This window comes from Podarcis erhardii, assembly GCF_964252035.2.
Source record: "Podarcis erhardii genome assembly, chromosome: 11".
NCBI classification, from domain to species: Eukaryota; Metazoa; Chordata; class Lepidosauria; order Squamata; family Lacertidae; genus Podarcis; species Podarcis erhardii.
In genome coordinates this window covers 42,746,729-42,767,069 of record NC_138501.1, presented here as the reverse complement: position 1 = coordinate 42,767,069, position 20,341 = coordinate 42,746,729, and the positions used below count along the sequence as shown (strand labels likewise).

The 20,341-nt window shown below is 46.0% G+C and overlaps 1 protein-coding gene across 10 annotated transcripts in view; it reads left to right on the top strand.

Annotated features, from left to right (window-relative positions):
- ZNF532 (zinc finger protein 532) overlaps nucleotides 1-20,122 on the top strand; it is a 52,374-nt gene extending 32,252 nt beyond the window's left edge. For all 10 annotated transcript variants that reach the window (XM_081881362.1, XM_081881371.1, XM_081881363.1 and 7 more), the window contains 7 exons: nucleotides 4,328-4,509; nucleotides 5,901-6,077; nucleotides 8,628-8,790; nucleotides 11,281-11,559; nucleotides 15,084-15,196; nucleotides 16,526-16,673; nucleotides 17,698-20,122. In XM_081881362.1, coding sequence (XP_081737488.1) covers nucleotides 4,328-4,509; nucleotides 5,901-6,077; nucleotides 8,628-8,790; nucleotides 11,281-11,559; nucleotides 15,084-15,196; nucleotides 16,526-16,673; nucleotides 17,698-18,192 — 1,557 coding nt within the window. In that variant the 3' untranslated portion in view covers nucleotides 18,193-20,122. The remainder of the gene's footprint in view (nucleotides 1-4,327; nucleotides 4,510-5,900; nucleotides 6,078-8,627; nucleotides 8,791-11,280; nucleotides 11,560-15,083; nucleotides 15,197-16,525; nucleotides 16,674-17,697) is intronic.
- Nucleotides 20,123-20,341: the final 219 nt, after the last annotated feature.

Sequence of the window (20,341 nt, the reverse complement as noted above, 5' to 3'; positions counted from 1 at the left end):
ACTTTAGGCCACAGGTGGGGCAGGGCTTGTATTGTTGAATATTCCCTCAATCCCTGCATGTAATAATGAACTAGAATATCTGAGAGAAATGTATGGTGCACGTCTCTGCAAATCTTAGTTTGTTGCTTATAAGGCATATTCCCTCCCCCCCCCCAAGTTGATGGTGCCTTCCAAAATTTGACCCCTGAAGGTCTGAAGTGATTCAGTCCAGAACTGCAGAACCTCATAATGGCAAACTCAGGTGGTTAAGTGCTGACAGGATTGGAGGCCACTGGGGAACAAGAGAGGAAGATTGCAGCGTTGTAATGGGATTCCTGAGGTTTGCAGGTACAGCGGTGCCCCGCAAGACGAACGCCTCGCAAGACGGAAAACCCGCTAGACGAAAGGGTTTTCCATTTTGGAGGCGCTTCGCAAAACGAATTTCCCTATGGGTTTGCTTCGCAAGACGAAATGTCTTGCGAGTTCCTGCGGGTTTCCCCCCCTTTCCCCCCCTTTTCCTAAGCCGCTAAGCCACTTATCAGCTGATCCGCTGATAAGCTGCTAATAGCGCTAATCCGCTAAGCTGTCAATGGGCTTGCTTCGCAAGACAAAAAAACCGCTATACGAAGAGCCTCACGGAACGAATTAATTTTGTCTTGCGAGGCACCACTGTATATAAATTTTGGTGGACATCCCCCTCAACCTTCCAGCGAAGACTGAGCATGCTTGGTAGTTGCAGAATGTCGGATATCAGTTGGAAGGAGTGCTTCTGTTAGAGGGAGGATATACTGCAACATTTTGTTGCTGCTCCTCTCACATGTTCTATGTACAGTGGTGCCTCGCAAGATGAAAACAATTCGTTCCGCGAGTCTCTTCGTCTAGCGGTTTTTTTGTCTTGCGAAGCACAGCCATTAGCGCTATTAGCGGCTTAGCGGCTATTAGCGGCTTAGCGGCTTAGAAAAAGGGGGGGAAAGGGGGAAGACTCGCAAGACGTTTTCATCTTGCAAAGCAAGCCCATAGGGAAATTCGTCTTGTGAAGCACCTCGAACAACGGAAAACCCTTTCGTCTAGCGAGTTTTTCGTCTTGCGAGGCATTCGTCTTGCGGGGCACCACTGTACTGGGTTTTAGGTGCTACAAGCCTATGTGCATTGACTCAGAAGAAAGCCCCATTGTGTCTTGTGGGACTTACTAAAGAGTAAGGCTGCACCAGCAACATACATTTAAACCAGTATTCTGCTACTCCAAGCAGTCATGGCGGGGTGATTTAGCAACCAGTCTTCCAGGGAGCTCTGGGAATTGTAGCTCTGTGTGTGGAAAGGGGGAGTCTCTTCCATCCACTCTCAAAGCCCATAAAAAACAACACTTCCCAGGAAAGCCATGCCTATTCCAAGGGGGTATCTTACAACAACAACAACAACAACAACAACAACAACAACAACAACAATTATTATTATTATTTATTATTTATACCTCGCCCATCTGGCTGGGTTTCCCCAGCCACTCTGGGCAGCTTCCAACAAAACACTAAAATACAATAATCTATTAAACATTAAAAGCTTCCCTAAACAGGGCTGCCTTCAGATATCTTCTAAAAGTTTGGTAGTTATTTTTCTCTTTGACATCTGGTGGGAGGGCGTTCCACAGGGTGGGTGCTACTACTGAGAAGGCCCTCTGCCTGGTTCCCTGTAACTTGGCTTATCGTAGCGAGGGAACCGCCAGAAGGCCCTTGGCGCTGGACCTCAGTGTTGGATACTGCTGTGTTGATGGGGCCAACACATGATTAAGATTATATTCCAAAGAAGTGAGTCTGATATTGACAGCTGGTGGGGAGGGGCAGATAAAAGACTAAACAGTGCTGAAAATTTTCTCTTGCGAAATATTATAATAGCTGTATTGATTGATTGATTGATTGATTGATTGATTGAAAAGACAGCAAGGGTCTCTGCAGTTTCAACATCACAGGGTCAACATTACATTCATTCCTGCTGTACTCTCTTGTTCTGTTTCTATACTGCTCTTTCCTCCAAGGTTCTGAGAGTTGGTGTGGACATAGGATGTTGATGCAGTAGTGGCGCTGTGCTCTAAACCACTGAGCCTCTTGGGCTTGCAGATCAGAAGGTTGGCGGTTCGAATCCGCACAACGGGGTGAGCTCCTGTTGCTCTGTCCCAGCTCCTGCCAACCTAACAGTTCGAAAGTACGCCAGTGCAAGTAGATAAATAGGTACAGCTGTGGCAGGAAGGTAAATGGCATTTCCGTGCGCTCTGGTTTCCGTCACAGTGTTCCGTTGCGCCAGAAGCGGTTTAGTCATGCTGACCACATGACCCGGAAAGCTGTCTGTGGACAAACGCCGGCTCCCTCGGTCTGAAAGTGAGATGAGCGCTGCAACCCCATAGTCGCCTTTGACTGGACTTAACCGTCCAGGTGACCTTTACCTTTTTACCTATTGATGCTGTCTCCCATCCCCAGGGAATAACCGGACTCAAAGCTTGGGGAGATGGAACTGACCTATGGGGTTTGTGAGGGTTCACGAGCTGGACCAGACAGAACTGAATTCAAAACCCTGTCCAGCTGCATGGCTTCCTGGCTGATCTTGAGCCAGTTTCTGTCTCTCAGGTTAACCAATATTGTTGTCTGGATGCATAACACCACCCAGAGCTCTGGAGGAAGAGCAGTACGAAAACAAAATCAGCATAGCCTGATGTAGATTTGTTGTGGGTGCCATGACACCCCCACCAGTCTTTGCAACCCATCCGCAAACCTCATTTGCTACAGCTGTGGATCAGGGTTTTGAAGTGACGATGAGTTATGAAAAACAGCTCATTCCTGTTGGGTTTTTCAACTTCCCTAAAGTTTCTGATTTCTTCTTGAATAAAAAGGGAGCCTCCCCCCATGCCTTTCAATACAGTCCGTAAAGCACATGATGTTTCATTTACAACTTAAGCAAGAGAAGGCAAGGTTCCTCCTTTATGGAGTTTAACCCTTCAGGGCTGCATCTAACAATGACTCTGCACAAGGAAGTGGAATGATTTCTGCTTGTGCAACATAACTTTCCCTTTCCTCCACCTGCGCAACCCCCCCCCTCCAACGCCCCCCCCCAAACTTTGGTGGTTCTCCCAACTGGCCCGAACAAATTACATGGGCTTGGAACTAACGGAAAAGTTAGCAAAATATATCGGAACTCTACACAATCCGAAAAAGGACAACTTTTCTAAAGTTTGGCATCCGTTTGTTGAACCCATTAAAGTCAAGGAACATGACTGGCAGCTGCCCTCTTCTCATGGGTACCTTTGGAAAAACATTCTTGGATAACATGCTGACGAAAGGCAATTGACTGGAATTATAATGTCGTTTTTTTGAATACTCCCTCCTTTCTCCTCGCATCCTTCCTTTCTTTTGTTTTCCTTCCTTCCTTGCTTTGATTTCTTTTCCTTTACTCCCTTCTTTATTGTTGTCATTATGCTTTTTGATGTATGAGAATATGAAAGCAAAGGAAGGGGAGGGAGGCTGGGAGAAGAGAGGGATGAGAGGTGAAGGGACATATCTTTGTATGAGGCAACAGTTAAGATATATTTGTGAGCGGATCTTGAATTCTTCTTTCACTATCGCTTTTCTTTTCTCTTTACAGTCATACCTCGGGTTAAATATGCTTCGAGTTGAGCATGTTCGAGTTGCGCTCCTCGGCAACCCGGAAGTAACGGAGCACATTACTTCCGGGTTTCGCTGCTTGCGCATGCACAGACGCTAAAAATGACGTCACATGCATGCGCAGAAGCGGTGAAAAGCGACGCGTGTGTACGCAGACGTGCCGTCTCTAGTTACGTTTACCTCTAGATGCAAATGGGGCTCCGGAACAGATCCCGTTCGTATCTAGAGGTACCACTGTATTATTTTTTGGGTGTAGATTAGCTTGTCTTGTATTGTGAAAAAATGTTAACAAAACTTTATATAGAAAAGAAAATGCAAAGCAAAGGAAGGAGAACGTTCATAGCTCAAGCGGAATGACTTTGTTGGATTCAACCCTTAGGTTCTAATCTAATTAGAAGAGAAGGAGAAAGAGTTGTGACAGTGAATGTGGTTAGCAAATGCAATTACCTGTACTTTACAGGATATAATGCACCTGTCCTTTCTTAACCTGGACCTAAGAGACAGGAATTCAGTTTAAAGGAACAGTGGTGTAATGGGTCCGTTTTATTGCTTTGTTCTTATCCCTTTTAACTGAAACACCCATAATGGTACTTTCTATGATGATGATGATGATGAATCGTAACTACCTTTATTAAATGTTAACGTGTGCCCAGGGCAAACAATTGGCTTATCATCTCATTTGTTTCCGGTTTATTGTGTAGAAGACGTGTAGTATATGTCAAATGCTGCTTCCCAACCTGTGCAGCTTTGCATCGCATCAGAGAATTCATCAGCACAAATCGCCGTACACGTGTCCCGAGTGTGGTGCAATCTGTAGATCGGTACATTTCCAGACCCACGTCACAAAGAACTGCCTGCACTACACTCGAAGAGTTGGATTTCGGTCAGTATAATAAAAATACTTTTGAGACTGTGTAGTGGTATGCTGTATAAAGTTTCGAAAAGCCAAAACTTCAGGGGAAATGGCATATTGTTAGTGCCACATAATTATTCGAGTACTTTTTTTTTTTTTTAATACCTGAATCTACAGGCACATAGCAAGGGGCCAAATTTTAAAAGCTTAGTCTTTAAACAAGTTTCAAAATCTGTTATATGCATATTTCGGAATAATCATTATGGTATTTTGTGGTAGCTAATCCACTTGATGAGGATATTTTGAATTGACTCTCAACATGCTTCTTCTAGAACAAATTCCATGAGTAAATATGTGGGAATATGTTAGCCACATAATTTTTCCAGGGGCAAGATGCAAAAACCTCCTTGCCTTGGCATCTGGCCACTCTAGCTGTACAGCATCTTCAAGCTTCAAATTTGGGGGATGACATTTTCATTAATATTGGTAGGTTTGTTAAAGCACAGCTGCTCAAAGTATGCAGGCTACTTCGGCACGGTTCTGAACTATGCTTTTGTTCCACCTATGAGTATCTTTGTGGCATGATATCAGAAAGGGAGAGAGGGTCACAGGGGTTTTTGTTTTATCTTTTGCTTCTTTCATCGTGAGACTTTTCCTGCATGCAGAACAGAGCTGTCGGCTTCTTACCAACCTTGTACAGAGGGAGATAAAATCCTTGGTCTGGGCCACAGTCCTTTGGGCCGTGTGCCCCAGGGTTGAGAATCTTTCAGTGATACAGTGGTACCTTGGTTCTCAAACATAATCCGTTCCGGAAGTCCATTCCAAAACCAAAGCGTTCCCGAACCAAGGCGTGCTTTCCCATAGAAAGTAATGCAAAAGGGATTAATCCATTTAAAAACAACCCCTAAAACAGCAATTTAACATGAATTTTACTATCTAATGAGACCTCTGATCGATAAAATGAAAGCAGTATTCAATGTACTGCAGTCACACAATCAATCAATCAATCAGTTCCACATAGTCACAAAAACAAAACCAAAAAGCCACAAAAATGCAAAAGAAATAGCAAAAACAGACAGACCTCAGTGTAACACTCAAAACGGAAGCATGGCACTCAGATCAGAAGCATAACACTCAAAACGGAGGATGTTCGGCTTCTGGAAAAAGTTCGCAAATCAGAACACTTACTTCCGGGTTTGCAGTGTTTAAGTTCCAAGTTATTTGAGAACCAAGGTACCACTGTACTTGGAAAGAGTAGCATACTGGAGACATTTTGTATCCTTTATTTGTTCTGTGTACAGTTATAGCTGTGTCCTTGGCCATTTTCTACACGCTGTAGAAGGATGCTAGCACTTAGACCCTACGGTGTTGCGTTGCACTGCACAACAGAAAACACTGACATAACTCTCTATCTCTTGCAGCTGTGTCCATTGCAATGTGGTATACTCTGATGTGGCGGCGCTCAAATCCCACATCCAAGGTTCTCACTGTGAAGTCTTCTACAAGTGTCCCATTTGTCCAATGGCATTCAAGTCGGCGCCCAGCACTCATTCCCACGCCTATACGCAGCACCCTGGAATCAAGATAGGGGAGCCCAAGTAAGCAGCTCTGATCTTTGCATCCTACTTGACTTAACTATTGACTTGCAATGCTACGGTTATCATGCTCAGAAATGAATGTTGCGTGTCATGACCAGAACTCCCCATATGCCATCAGAGAAGCGGGAAAAGTCCTGGCAAGAGCTGGTTCTCCTACTTTCCACTGTGCTTCTAAAATTAAAGGACAGGTGCAATATATAAATGAGACAAAAGAGCAGCATGTTCGACAGCATGTGCTTAGAATGCTTAATTCAAGAAGGTTATGAGTGAAATTGGTGAGAGTGTATGAGCACCCTGCTCCCGTGTAACTGAAAAAGTTGCACAGAGATCCGTTTATTTTTAGCGTGTTGAAAAGGTCTTGCGTCAAAGCAAATTTTAGGTCACGTTTTCCCACACAGAGCCGACCTTTCAAATAGGGATTTTGCAGCGGTTGAAGCCTCGCTGTTTTCTTTTTTCTTATTTTTTAAAGTTTTTATTATTAAAATAATTCAGTATTAATACACACATATTGCGAATATACAAGCATACACACATACATTTCATACATTTCATACAATCCTTAAAAATGTTCAAACATACCTACACTCAATCCCGCAGATAATTCCTTTTCCCATCACCATCCACCACCCCTCACCCCACCTTTGTGTTAGACTTCCAGTCTACTCAGTTGCAATTTCTTTCCACTTCTATTACTTTCTTTCACACACCTTTAACCTAATTTCATGCTCTTTTTTCTATTACACATTGTTATCCATCTTATTTAGCATTTCAGTATTTAAAACGGAACTTGTTTATTGTAATAGGAGTTCTGATTTTTCAGTATGGTTTTGCAAGTATCCTTTAAACACCTTCTAGTCCCTGTCTATCTTCTCTTTTGAGATCCTTCCCATTTCTCCCATTGTTTTGGATATGTTGTAATACTCCAATAATTTGGCAAGCCACTCTGTTTTTGTCAGTGTTATACCGAAGCCTCGCTGTTTTCCTCTCCCCAGATTTCTCATATCCACTTCAGTACTTCCTTGCTGATGGTCTAGGGCAGGGGTCTGAAACCCGTGGCTCCGGAGCCGCATGTGGCTCTTTTACACCTTTGTATTTGGGGCAGATACTAGCGAGGGGAGGAGGCGCATTGTGCACCCCGACACTCCCCACTGTGGCGGGCGTTGCACTGGCTGTGATGTCGCATAGCGGCGGTGCGTGGGTTAGTCATGCACTGTCCCGACGTCACCTTCCCGCCCGCTGTCAGATCGCGGCTCCGGAGATATATTTGTTTTAAATGTCACAATGGTTTTGCGGCTCCCAGTTTTTTTTCCTTCAGAAACGGGTCCAAGTGGCTCTTTTTGTCTTAAAGGTTGCGGACTCCTGGCCTAGGGCAGTGATGGCCAAACTTGGCCCTCCAGCTGTTTTGCGACTACAATCCCCATCATCCCTGACCACTGGTCCTGTTAGCTAGGGATGATGGGAGTTGTAGTCCCAAAACAGCTGGAGGGACAAGTTTGGCCATCACTGGTCTAGGGGAACCTGTTTCAGCCCAAGGGTATGTCCCCCTTATGGACAGCTTTCCAGAGGCCACACATCAATGGTAGGCAGGGCCAGAGGCAAAAAAATGGGTGGAGCTAGAGGCAAATGTAGGCGGGGCAATGGGTACGAGAGGCTGGAACCCCCCCCCCCAAAAAACCCTGCAGTTTCCCCACGCCTTATCTATGCTCACTCCAGATGCAAATGGCCATTCCTCTCCCAAGGGAGCACTCTGTGTGAGAGAATGATAAGGGTCTTTAATAGCGAAATCTAAGCATCCTTGCTAGATTACATTTCCCAGGGTTTCTTAAGTCAGAACCGGTATGCCGCTGTTATAAATGCATAATGCAGATACAGCATCTACAATGCATCTTCATAGAAAAAGGAGGAATGTGCAAAATGAGAATTTAATTATTATTTTTGCCGTTCCTTTCAAACGTTCCTCCGGCTCCCCTTGACGTCCCTCCAATTCTTCAGCTGAATTTTGCTCCGGGTGAAAATTCAGTGTCAGTTCTAATGATAAGTGGCTGGTAATGCTTCCCTTATTAGGAGCAAGAGTCCTTTGTCTGCGTTTATGGAAAGGCACTGAAACCACCAAGATGATTTACAGCCTCAAGGGGTCGTTTGAAAGCCCATTGCCATGCAAGCACTACTTTCAGTTTTGCAAAGGTTGTTCTTATGAGCCTTAGAAATGAAAACGCCTGATTGCCACTGAGTGACCTACATATCTGGGCCTTTTCGGGCATTGCTTCCATGCATTGGGCTTATGTGTGGTTAGCTTCACCTACAATTTCACACTGCCCTGTGAGGCAGTATGAGGTAGTGGTTAGAGTGCTGGATTAGGACCTGGGAGACGAGGGTCCAAATCTCTACCTGCCTGCTTTTCATTTTGAGCAGCCCCTTTGTGGGACAGAAAATTGGGGTACGGTTTAAAAACCTGTGCCAATAATGCAGTCTTTTGGAATAAATGAAATGCCGCAACGGACTGACATTATTTTTTCAACTGCCTTTTTCTGTGTGTTTTTCTTTTAAAAGGATAATCTACAAATGCTCCATGTGCGACACAGTGTTTACCCTGCAGCCTTTGCTGTATCGCCACTTTGACCAACACATCGAAAACCAGAAAGTGTCTGTCTTCAAGTGTCCAGACTGTTCGCTTTTGTACGCACAGAAGCAGCTCATGATGGATCATATCAAGGTGTGTGGACTTTGTTTGGCAACCATAATGGGGAGCCACCAGAAGTAGATGAAAGTAGGTGTAATGATCTCTGGCAGGCAAGCAAGCCTGTAATGTAATGACTCTCCGGCAGTTTTATGCACGTTTATTTACAAAAAAGACACACCCAGAGCCCAGCTTCTTGCCTGCTCGCATTTGCAATAGTTGGTCGGTCTGAATTTTCATCCCTCCCACAGGAGGAAGGACACCAAACTCCCGCCTTTCCCCTTTTGCCCTTCCGTTGCCATCTGATCTTATCCAGACGGCTAGAATGGGGACTGAGAGACTGGCCTGCTCCCACTCCCACTTGACACTGACTCAGACCTCTGCTTATCTGCTGATTGCCTAGCAGTGCTCTGGCTGCCGTACAACTCCACCTCTTCCTGAGAGCCAACAGAGTCTTCCCTAGGAAGGGCGGTCAAACTTCCCTTTCTCGACTGTCAGCCAGTTCTCATCTGCAGAGTCAGACCCTCGTTCACCTAGTTCGATTTCTGAGTCTAACACTTCCCCTGCGCTCAGGGGGGACGGGGACGTTCCTGACACCAGGTTAGATGCAGGGGAGCAGGCTTGCGAACAATAAAACTGTGAACCCGTGAAACGGCATTATATTCTAGGAACCAGGTCACTAAACTGCTTAACCTAGTACTGTCTACTCAGTCTGGCAGCTGCTCTGCCCCAAGTCTCAGAGCAGAGGACTTTCCCAAATCTTTGAACTGAATAGATCAAAGCCTGAACCTGGACCTTATGCCAGGCGTGCAGTGCGATGCCTTCCAAATATTGTTGGTCTGCAGCTTTCATCAGCCGCAGCCAGCGTGGCCTGCAGTCATGGATGATGAGAGATGTCCCAGCCTCTGCGCTATAGTACTACTGAGTTATGGTCGCTCCCTTAATCTGCATAGATTCTAAACTTCATGCAGATTACTATGAAGTTACGGAATTCACTTTCAGAGACTTTTTCTTTCTCTATTTTATAGGTTAAAAGAAAACAACCCCCCACAAGATTTTTCTGGAGTGGTGTTTTGAGGCTGACTACTACTTCTGGTAGGGACGCGGGTGGTGCTGTGGGTTAAACCACAGAGCCTAGGACTTGCCGATCAGAAGGTCGGCGGTTCGAATCCCCGCAATGGGGTGAGCTCCTGTTGCTCGGTCCCTGCTCCACCCAACCTAGCAGTTTGAAAGCACGTCAAAATGCAAATAGATAAATAGGTACCACTCTGGTGGGAAGGTAAACGGCGCTTCCGTGTGCTGCTCTGGTTCTCCAGAAGTGACTTAGTCATGCTGGCCACATGACCCGGAAGCTGTACGCTGGCTCCCTCGGCCAATAAAGCGAGATGAGCGCCACAACCCCAGAGTCGTTCACGACTGGACCTAGTGGTCAGGGGTCCCTTTACCTTACTACTTCTGGTAGTTTCATTCCTTTGAACTTTGGTATTTATAATGATATATATATTTATACTAAGGCATTAGGCAATCAGTAGCCTTTTCCCACTGGACTTCTGCTTTTAAGCTATTGGCTTTACTGCAGTGACTTTCAGCTTGTGTTCTGGGCAAACCCAGGGATTCCTCGGTGAGATTTTTATCCATAGCAGACAACCTTGACAGAATATAAGGGGAAAGGCTAGTCTAGAACACTCCCCCCCCCAACATGGCAGCTCTCTCTGTGCAAGGTAATGGCGGGTAGGGGGAATTCAGACATGCAGTCCCCCATCTTTGAAGTGGTACAGTCCAGCTGTGTCATGTGGTTTTTGCTGCCTCTGTACATTGGCCTATGGATGCCATGGATTCGTGAAACTTAATCTACAAGCATTTATTTTATTTTATTTATCACATATCTGCATTCTGCTTTTCGTCCAAGGAGTTGAAAGTGGCTTTCGTAGTTCTCCTCCTCCACACTTTATCCTCGCATCAACCCTGGGAGGCTGGCAGCGAGTGACTGGCCGAAGGTCACCCAGTGACATAGCTGTCAACTTACAGATTTGAAAATAAGGGACCAGCAGCCTCAAAAATAAGAGACCGGCAGCCAAAATAAGGGATCAACCATTACTTTGATAAAATACATATTTTGTTGCATGCAAATGGCTTTAGATACCTATTAGGTCCATAAATTACCATATAGCATATATTCAACACAAAAAAGCAACAATTTGTTGTTGACAAAGCACAGCTGGACGTAGAAAGGGCCCCATTACCTTCAGTAGCTTATTTAAGGGACATCATCAATAAGGGACAGCAGCGGGACATGGCGCTGGGATAAGGGACTGTCCCACCAAATAAGGGATGCTTGACAGCTATGCCCAGTGAGTTTTGTGGCAGAGTGGGGATTTGAACCCTGTTGGCTTCCCAGGTCCTAGTCCAACGTGCTAACCACTACACCACACTGGCTTCTCCAGCCTTCCGCCTGCTGGTCATCGCACCTTGTATTCTCTCTAGATAGCAAGTACCACCTTGCTTTGTTCTTTCTTTTTGAATTAGTCTATGCACGGGACGCTGAAAAGTGTCGAGGGGCCTCCGAACCTGGGTATCAGTTTGCCGCTGAGCACGAAGCCCACCACTCAGAACTCGGTCAGTCACAACAAGGAGGACTCCAAATCCATCAACGGGACAGAAAAGACAGAGAAGAAGTCCCCCTCCCCTGTGAAGAAAGCAGAGCCCCAGAAAGTCCCCAATCCCGGCTGGACGTGTTGGGAATGTGATCGCCTGTTTACTCAGAGAGATGTTTACATATCCCACATGAGGAAAGAACACGGAAAGGTAAATTGCGGGTGTTGAGCGGAGAATTAGAAGATTAGATCTGGGCCGTTTTCAGGTTGTTGACGAAGCTGTTTAGCATGGAAAGATTTTGTTGCTGTTAGTCGCCCACCTTGCAACCAAACCAGCAGTGAGGTTTATTGATTACACTTGCCTGTTGCTGAAAAGTTATTATAAAAGATAATACCCCACCCCTGGCAAAAAAATAAATAAGTCCCTTCACCATGGTGAAGCCCAGGACAAACTGACTGATGTCAATTCTGCATTGCTGGAATGGCCTCTTCCTCTCTTTCTAAGCCAGGCCAGGCAGATTTGATTGCATTTTAAGTAACCAGCCATCACACAATTTCAGCGAAAGAAAGGCCACTATTTAGTTTTATGTAAGCATAAATCTAGAGAACAAATAAGATCATGCACGCTAAAAGGCACAGGGTTATGGAGGGAAATAAAACACAAATCAACACAATGGATCAGCCTGGTTTACATTTCCTACAGCGCAAAAGGGAGATTCAACGCTAGAAATTTTCGCGAGTATGTTATTGCCTAGATCCATTAAGTTTTAAGCGCTTTTCAAAGTGTCGCCCACCAACTTGGATGGCTTTGAAAGAGGGTTAGACTAATTCGTGGAAGAGAAGGCTATAGAACACCACCAGCCACAATGGCTGTGATCTCCCCTGCGCAGTTGGAAGCACATTGCTCCTGAGTGCCGTTTTCCTGGGAGTAACAGTGGGCAGATGGCTGTTGTTTCAGGCTTCTCCTAGGAATCTGGTTGGTCCCTGTGAGAGCCGGTTGTTCGCCTGGTTGAACCATTGGCCTCATCCAGCAGGCTGTTCTTATGTACTTAAAGCTGCTGCGATGAATTAACATGACAGGCGTGCTCTGATTAGTCGGTCCTATTGAGCAGAATGTGTCTGATCCTATTTTTATGCATTTCGAATAGGAGCACAGTCATACCTCGGGTTGAATGCGCTTCGGGATGAGCGCATTCGAGTTGCGCTCCGCAGCAACCCGGAAGTAACCGACCGTGTTACTTCCGGGTTTTGCCGCATGCGCAGACGCTCAAAATGACGTCATGCACAGAAGCGGCGAAAAGCGACGTGTGCGTGCGCAGACGTGCCGTGGCTGGTTACATTTGCTTCTAGATGCGAACGGGGCTCTGGAGTGGATCCCGTTCGCATCTAGAGGTACCACTGTACTGCACAAAGGGCTTGCAATAAGTTACTTGGACCAGTGGTGTGGGGAGGTGCAATAAACAGAAAGGCCCCCTGTTCTTACTCCTCACAGATTGGTTTTCCTAGGCTCTGTGGTTTAACCCACCCACATCCCTGGTCCAAAAACGAGTTTGCATGTTCCGGTGTTAGCTTCTTGGCTCCATCTTGGCCACATGTAAAAACCTCTTTTTGCTTTGTTTGCCATGATTAATAAACCTTTAAGTTTATTCTTTCAGTCACCAGTCTTACTAGACTGTTTCCTTGGTCACGCTGCTGCAAAATATGTACCAAACCCCAAGCAGGGTGGGCAGGCAGTATGTTCAGTGTGGACAGAAAAGGCACCTCAGAAAAGGAATAGAAACAGAAGTGGAGAGAGGGAATGTAATGGAGTGTCCTGAAAGAGCACTGGCTGGCTGGAACCCTGAGCAGGAACACTCCATACTGTAATATTTTCTGGCAAGTCCCACTTCTCTGAACTAATAACAGTCTTATCGACTCCAACCTGCTTTTGGCTCCCCCCTGCCAACGAGGCTTTCAGAGTAGTAAAATTAAAAAGAAGGAAGAAATTTTAAAAGCTCATAATTTTTCATGGTTGATGTTCAGCACAGGCCCCTAGGCAGGAGTAAAACTAATAAAAACCATGTCAGTTTTGCTGCCTTGGGTAGAAGGAGAGAGAGACGTGAGAGAAAGCCATATGGGAAATACCGCGAAAATGTAATAAGCTCAGAGGTGTTGGTAAAGACAGAAGAAAACTCGTAATAAGCAAGCTCTCATGGGTAGGAGATGCTATAATGAAACACCCATGTAGCGGCTTTCAAAGATGGAAGCTGAAAGAAAGCAGTGTGTGTGTGAATTGCTCCAGAATAGGATAAATTCTCGGTTACGGGTCGTTGGTTAAAATGTTTTACTGCTTCTTGGGTCATTTATGTAGGTCATCATGCAGCAAGCCTTGTTCAGATCCACTTGCTGCTGTTTATCATTTGTGTTGCGAATGGCTACTAAAGCAACCTTGCAGAGAGAGCTTAAGGGGTTGCCTAGTGTAATGGTTGTAAGGGGGTTACTTGTGCGTACGTTGCCTTCAGTTTTAGTTAGATTGCCTGGCCAACCATGCTTTGGCTGACAGCCCACACTCCGTGACCGGTCAGTCACTCGCAGAATCCGTCAGTGGGCGTTTCTTGAACCTCTTCCAGCATAAGAGCTGTTTGACGCTAAGTCTCCTCCTACTTTCCCTGCGCGGAACTCGTCTGCGCAAGTAAGGGGAAGGCAGGGGCGTGTCAGCGCTCTCCCCACTAGTCTCTGGTGAAGGGTCTTGGAGACCTGTCTCCAATTCCTCCATCTCCCTCTCTTCTCTACTGGTGTTACGCTGAATTCCTTCCCCTCTGCTGGTCCCCTCTCCGGCATCGCTCTGGAGCCCTGCCTCCGCCTCTCGCTCTGATGTCAGTTCCCTGACACCTAGCAACCTTGGGTTTGGCTTGGGCCTAGCAAGCTCGTCAGCCAGAGGCGAGGAATGCCAGTGATGGATCCGTGTCCCGCAGGTGGACTGGTTAAGAGCATCACATAACTTGCTGGACACAGACCTCCTTCCATTGCGGTCCAGCAACCAGTTAGACCCTTCTGGGACTCACAGAGCAGTGCAAGAACTGCTGTATGTCCTCAGCATCTCATACTCCGAGGCAGGCTTCTCCTCCTGCACATGGAGGTTCCATGTATCCGTCATGGCTCATAGCCATTGGCTAGTCCCCACTTATTTTGGATTGGGGAGGGGGGGGGACAGACACAATGGTCCATAGGTCTTGTGAGTCAAATGACAGGTGTGTGAGCCACCTGTTCAGGAAGATCTGAGCATAGGGCATGGAAATAATGCACATGTATCCCTCCATATGTTGCCCTGCATTTAACAGCTGGCTTTTGTGTACGACGCCATTCCTCCTCTCGTTAGCTGATTTCCATTTTGCCTGGTTAATTTCCCCCCCTCGATTGACTTCTAGGGGGCTAGGCAGAGCAGCTGCAACTGGTAATTGCAAATCTGGGAAACCGCACAAGTAGGTCTTTCAATGCATTGTGTTTGTAGAGCCATCAGGCTACCTATACTGGATCAGAATTAGTAAGGGAGAAGTGCCTTCCATTGCTTTCTAGAAATAATTCGCTGTACAACCCAGCCCTGCTCCCTCTGGTGGACACATCACGTCATAACGGTGCCCTGGGATGCGTCATGCTCGCGACATTGCTTTGTTTAAGGTAAAGTTTTAAGTTAACTGGCACATATTGTAATGTACCTCCTTTTTAAAAAAACGTTTTGGCTTCCTTTCTTTAAAGCAAATGAAGAAGCATCCTTGCCGACAGTGCGACAAATCCTTCAGTTCCTCGCACAGCCTTTGCCGCCACAATCGTATCAAGCACAAAGGCATTAGGAAAGTTTATACCTGCTCGTAAGTTCTGCTTTTTAGAGTTCTGCGCAACTATGTTTGTTATAATAATTCTTAGACCTTTTAAAAAACAACAACAACCTGCCCTTCTCTCATTGAGAGGCCAGGTAGCATATCTGGAGACAATCTGCTCACATTTCAGCCTACTCTTTAGAGGAAATGAGTCTCCAGGTGGAGCCACACAGTGTTCTTCAACCTTTTGGTCCCCAAATGTCATTGGACTACAATGCCCATCATTTTCAGCTAGCTTTGCCAGTTGTCGGGAATGGTGGAAGCTGGAGTCCTGCAGCATGTGAGGACCCAGAGTTGAAGAACAAGGTTCTACAGAACCCCGTGCTTGTCTGTCATGTAAGACTGCCTGCCACAGAGGAGGGCTAGCCGACACGGTGCCCTGCAGATGTTCTGGACTACAAATCCCATCATCCCTGCCATCAGCCATGCTGACTGGGCCCCGTAGGAGCCCAGAACGTCTGGAGGACTCGTTGTGGTTTCAAACGTCTAGTGGGCACCACATTATGTACCCTTGGTTGTAGAGGATTATGGGACAATTGCTAAAGTGCGTTCTCAGCACGTGTGTGGTGACAGTACTGAAACCAGAAGTGTGTCCTGGAATGCACCCAGCTGTTTCCTAAGGTAGCTTGTTGCTGGATAAAATAGGTGACAGCAGTCAAGCTGCTTTTTATGCATCAAATAAGTTAAAATAGCCTGGGTGTATGTATGTGTAAGAGAGAGTGCTCCTATTGTTCATCAGGTTGAATCCAAGTAAAACGTGTATGTGTGTGTTTTAAAGATTTACTTGTGTTGCAAAACAAAGGAAAGTACATATAGCATCTCTATTTTCGGTTCATAGAGTCTTTTCCACAGTTTGTTTACGTTCGCTAACCAAGTGCGATGTAATCCCATACATCCTAGAAGACGAAACAAAACAATGGGTGCAAATGGAGATAGATAACATCGGAAAAAGCCCTCCTCTAGTGTACCCATTCCTCCAAAACAAACCAAGGAAAATTCCCACAACACTAACCAGGTTCAAGGAAAAAGCAGGAAAACTGGCCCCATTCCCACTAATTTTCCCGGCCCACCACCCACTATTCCATCCTGCATCCCCAAACCTTCCAAATAAAGACCTGGCAAGCTGAAGGCCTATATTGCCTCACCGACTTTTACAGAAGTAAATTATATTTTTGAGTACACCCATTGAAATCAGTAAGATGTGAGTTAGCCATGTTCACCCATTTTAAGGGCAGGCACTTGAGCACCTGTGCAAATACTGTTAGTGCCAACTAGTTGATCATAACTGTTGATGGTCTGCTATGCATTTTATTCATGCAGGCACTGTCCGGATTCAAGGCGTACTTTTACCAAGCGGTTGATGCTCGAAAAGCATATTCAGCTGATGCACGGCATCAAAGAGCCTGATGTGAAAGAGATGACAGAATCAAGCAATGTAGGACAAAGCGCCGTAAAAGAAGACGCGAAGGTGAGCTCTTAGTTGTATGCAAGTCCTGGTCTTTAAAAAAGAAACATGGAATACCAGCTGAATAAACTTCTGTGTCCTCTCAACAAATAAGAGTTGGGAGACTTGAAGCTTCTTTTGTCTTTTGAGGGGAAAAGTGAAGAAAGCACCTCCAACGTAAAAAGGGTTTTGTGGCCTATTTAAGGAGATTGGAAAGTGTTACTTTTATTGTTGTTAGCCGCTGAGCCCAGCTTTGGCAGTGGAGGGCAGGATATAAATAAAACTATTATTATTATTATTATTATTATTAGGCATCACAGACCCTTGCTATCTATCCTGGCCCTCATTTGTTTACCCATCTTTACCCCCAGGTCTACAGGGAGGCCCCCCTCTCAGCCCCCCTGCCTCCTCTTCCTCCTCCTCGTCCTCCTCCTCCTCACAGTAATCCCCTCATGCCATGGCCTGGCTTCCCCTCTGCCCTCTCTCTCCCTCCTCGCTTCCTCCAGCTCCGCAGGCCTCTGTGCCGCCTCCTGCTAGAGCAGCCGGAGCAAGGAGGAAGAAGGGATGCCTTCTGGGTTGCCTCTGGGTTGGCTTGGGCATCGCCCACCGCTGCCTCTGCCCACGTTGAGGAGCAATGGCATGGCCATGTCAGGTTTGGGGGGTGAGGAGGAAGGAGGAGGAGGAGAAAGGTCTTTCGTTTGGACTTTAGTTTGTGCCAGGACTCAGCGCCAGGAGTTGTTGTTTGGGGGCTCTGGCTGGAAAAAACACACTCTTGGTGAGACCATTAGCCTGTTGATGCTAAGCAGGCCTGGAAGCTTTGGGTTCCATCATGGAAGAAAGGGTGGCATGTGAATGGAAGTTCAGTCATACCTCGGGTTACAGACGCTTTGGGTTGTGCAATTTTGGGTTGTGCACCGTGCTGAGCCTTGAAGTACCTTGGCTCAATGCACACACTTATTTCTAGTGCAGAAGCAGTGAACATTCATGAGAATAGCTACATGATCGTAGCTGGGTTGTTTATTTTAAAACTGATTTGTTCCAACTTCAGGTTCCCAGTCCGAAGCGTAAATTGGAAGAGCCTGTGCTGGAATTCAGGCCCCCTCGAGGCGCCATCACTCAGCCGCTGAAGAAGCTAAAGATCAACGTTTTCAAAGTCCACAAGTGCGCAGTCTGCGGCTTCACGACTGAGAACCTCCTTCAGTTCCACGAACATATTCCCCAGCACAAATCTGACGGCTCTTCGTACCAGTGCAGGGAATGTGGCCTCTGCTACACCTCCCACGTCTCCCTCTCCCGGCATCTCTTCATCGTACACAAGCTGAAGGAGCCCCAGCCCGTCTCGAAACAAAATGGGTCGGGGGAAGACAGCCAACAGGAGAACAAGCCCAGCCGCGAGGAGGAGTCGTCTGACAGTGCCGTGTCCGACAGGAAGTGCAAAGTTTGCGCAAAGACCTTTGAAACAGAAGCGGCCTTAAACACCCACATGCGAACACATGGAATGGCCTTCATTAAATCCAAAAGAATGAGCTCGTCTGAAAAATGACCCGCCTATCCCTCCCACCCCACACGCATATCCCAAAAGTGAGAGAAAGAAGAAGAAGCCTTCTCTACTTCAGAACGCGACTGACCTGTCTTTCTTTCATTCATTCATTTTTGGTACAGAAAACCTGCCACACAATGGAGATAACAGCTCTTCACACGCTGTTGCAATATATTCTGTACTGAAAATAATATCTTCTTCACCTCATCGCTAGAGAGAGAGATATATAGAGAAATATATATATACATAGATATATATAACCCCCCTAAAGACTTTTTTTTAAAAAAAAAAACAAAAACACTCCACGTGAAATAAAGCAGTATTTGAGTTGAACAGAGTTTGTATATATTTAAACAGATAATTTTTATACTCTTTGTTATGTGTTGGTATTGGTATTTAGTGGGAAATCCTTGTTCCGTTTTGTTTTTCGGTTTTGGTCAGTTGTTTTTGTTTGTTTTTTCCGGACAGCAAGTTTGTTTTAAAACAGAGTTCTTCATATTAGGGCATTGCTTAGGTTTCCATTAAACCGCTTTGTGGGGGTGGTCCCTTTCTGATGTCACTAAAACATCAAGGGAACACGCCCGTCTGTCCCATAACTCTATGATCATGGTAGAGGTCATATGGGAAGAGCCATGATTCGCCCAGCTCTTTTCCATGTTACCATCATCCTTCCTGGAAACCGTGGTTAATTCTGGCATGGTAAGGAGCTGTACCATGTGTCATTGGACTGCCCACGATCTAGAGTTTCTGAAATTTCCAGCGTTGTGTGTGTGGAAACGTTGCACATTGTGGTGGCTCACACACCTCAACATTGAAGTCACGAGAAAGCCTACGAATATATATATATATATACACCCAGGGGAGGATTGACAAAAGTGCACTAGAAAACAAAAGTTAAAAGAAGATAAATGAAAGACAAGTCGCTTGTTTGTTTGTCTGATTGCTTTGTAGTTACTGAGTGGTCCACTGGATTTATGCCCCCAAATAACGTTCTTAAAGATCAGGAGGATTTAGAATAATTTTATTATGGCCTCTTGCATGAGGTCCTTTTTTGGAAGATCTTCCCGTATTAATGTGAGAGGGCATTTCTGTGTGTAGACAACACATTGGCTACAGAACCCAGCTGCAGTTTCCTGCAGAAAAGCCCCCCTGAAATAATGGGAGCAGCCCCTAAGCGCTATCCTTCCTTTTCATCACTGCTTACGTGTAAGGAATCTCCTGGAGGGTCTGTGCTGCTTGTGTTTTAAGCATCATGCTCTTTTGCTCTCCTCCACTGCACTTTTGAGAGAGGTCCTTGGACTCTTTCGAAAGCCTTGCTGAGGTGCTTCAGTATTTTGCCGCTTAGCTGCTCCCAGTTAAACAAATATGTAGAGTACTGTGAATTGAGTTTACAAGGGTGGAGAGGCAGGGAGAAGGACCGTGTGCCGTGTCATTTCTTAAACACTACATTGAAAAACCCGTGAAATGATGTGTTTTTTGTTTGACGGAGAAGGCTGAAGCCTGGATGCTTGCATAATATGGTAGGCGGTGCCAGTTTTATGTCAGATCAGGTGCTTGTAGGCGTAGGATAAATTTGTAGCCCCCTTTGAAAAGCTAACACCCTGTAGGTCAGACTATGCATCCATTTAGCCCAGTATTGTCTCCTCTTGTTTCGCAACAGCTTTACCAGGATCTCAGGCAGAAAAAAGGGTATTTTCTGTCACCTGCTACCTGATTCGCTTTGCTTCCCTCTCCTACAGATTTTGTTTCCATTGCTTATTGAAACGTAGACTAGATCGGACACCAAAATGCACAACCAGGAATCTGGGAGGCTTTCTAGAGCTGCCTTCCTCTTCCGGGTAGAGTTCTGCAAAGAGCACTTGGTCCCCACGTTCCCATGCTCACATAGGAAGTCTTAAAGCAAGGACAAGGGATTTGGACAGGTGGGTAGGGCAGTCCATAATTTGGACAGGTGGGTAGGGCAGTCATATAATTGACAGGGGGGGGGTTTGCCCTGCCCACCTGCCAAAGCTGGCACAGTCCCATCAGTCTCAGCCAGCAAGGCCCAGCCCTGGGAGATGCTGAGAGTTATAATGATCTGGACCACAGGGAAGGCTGCTCTAAAGATCGGGCCAGTAGTGTGACCACCGCAAGACAGTGAGCCTTGCAAACC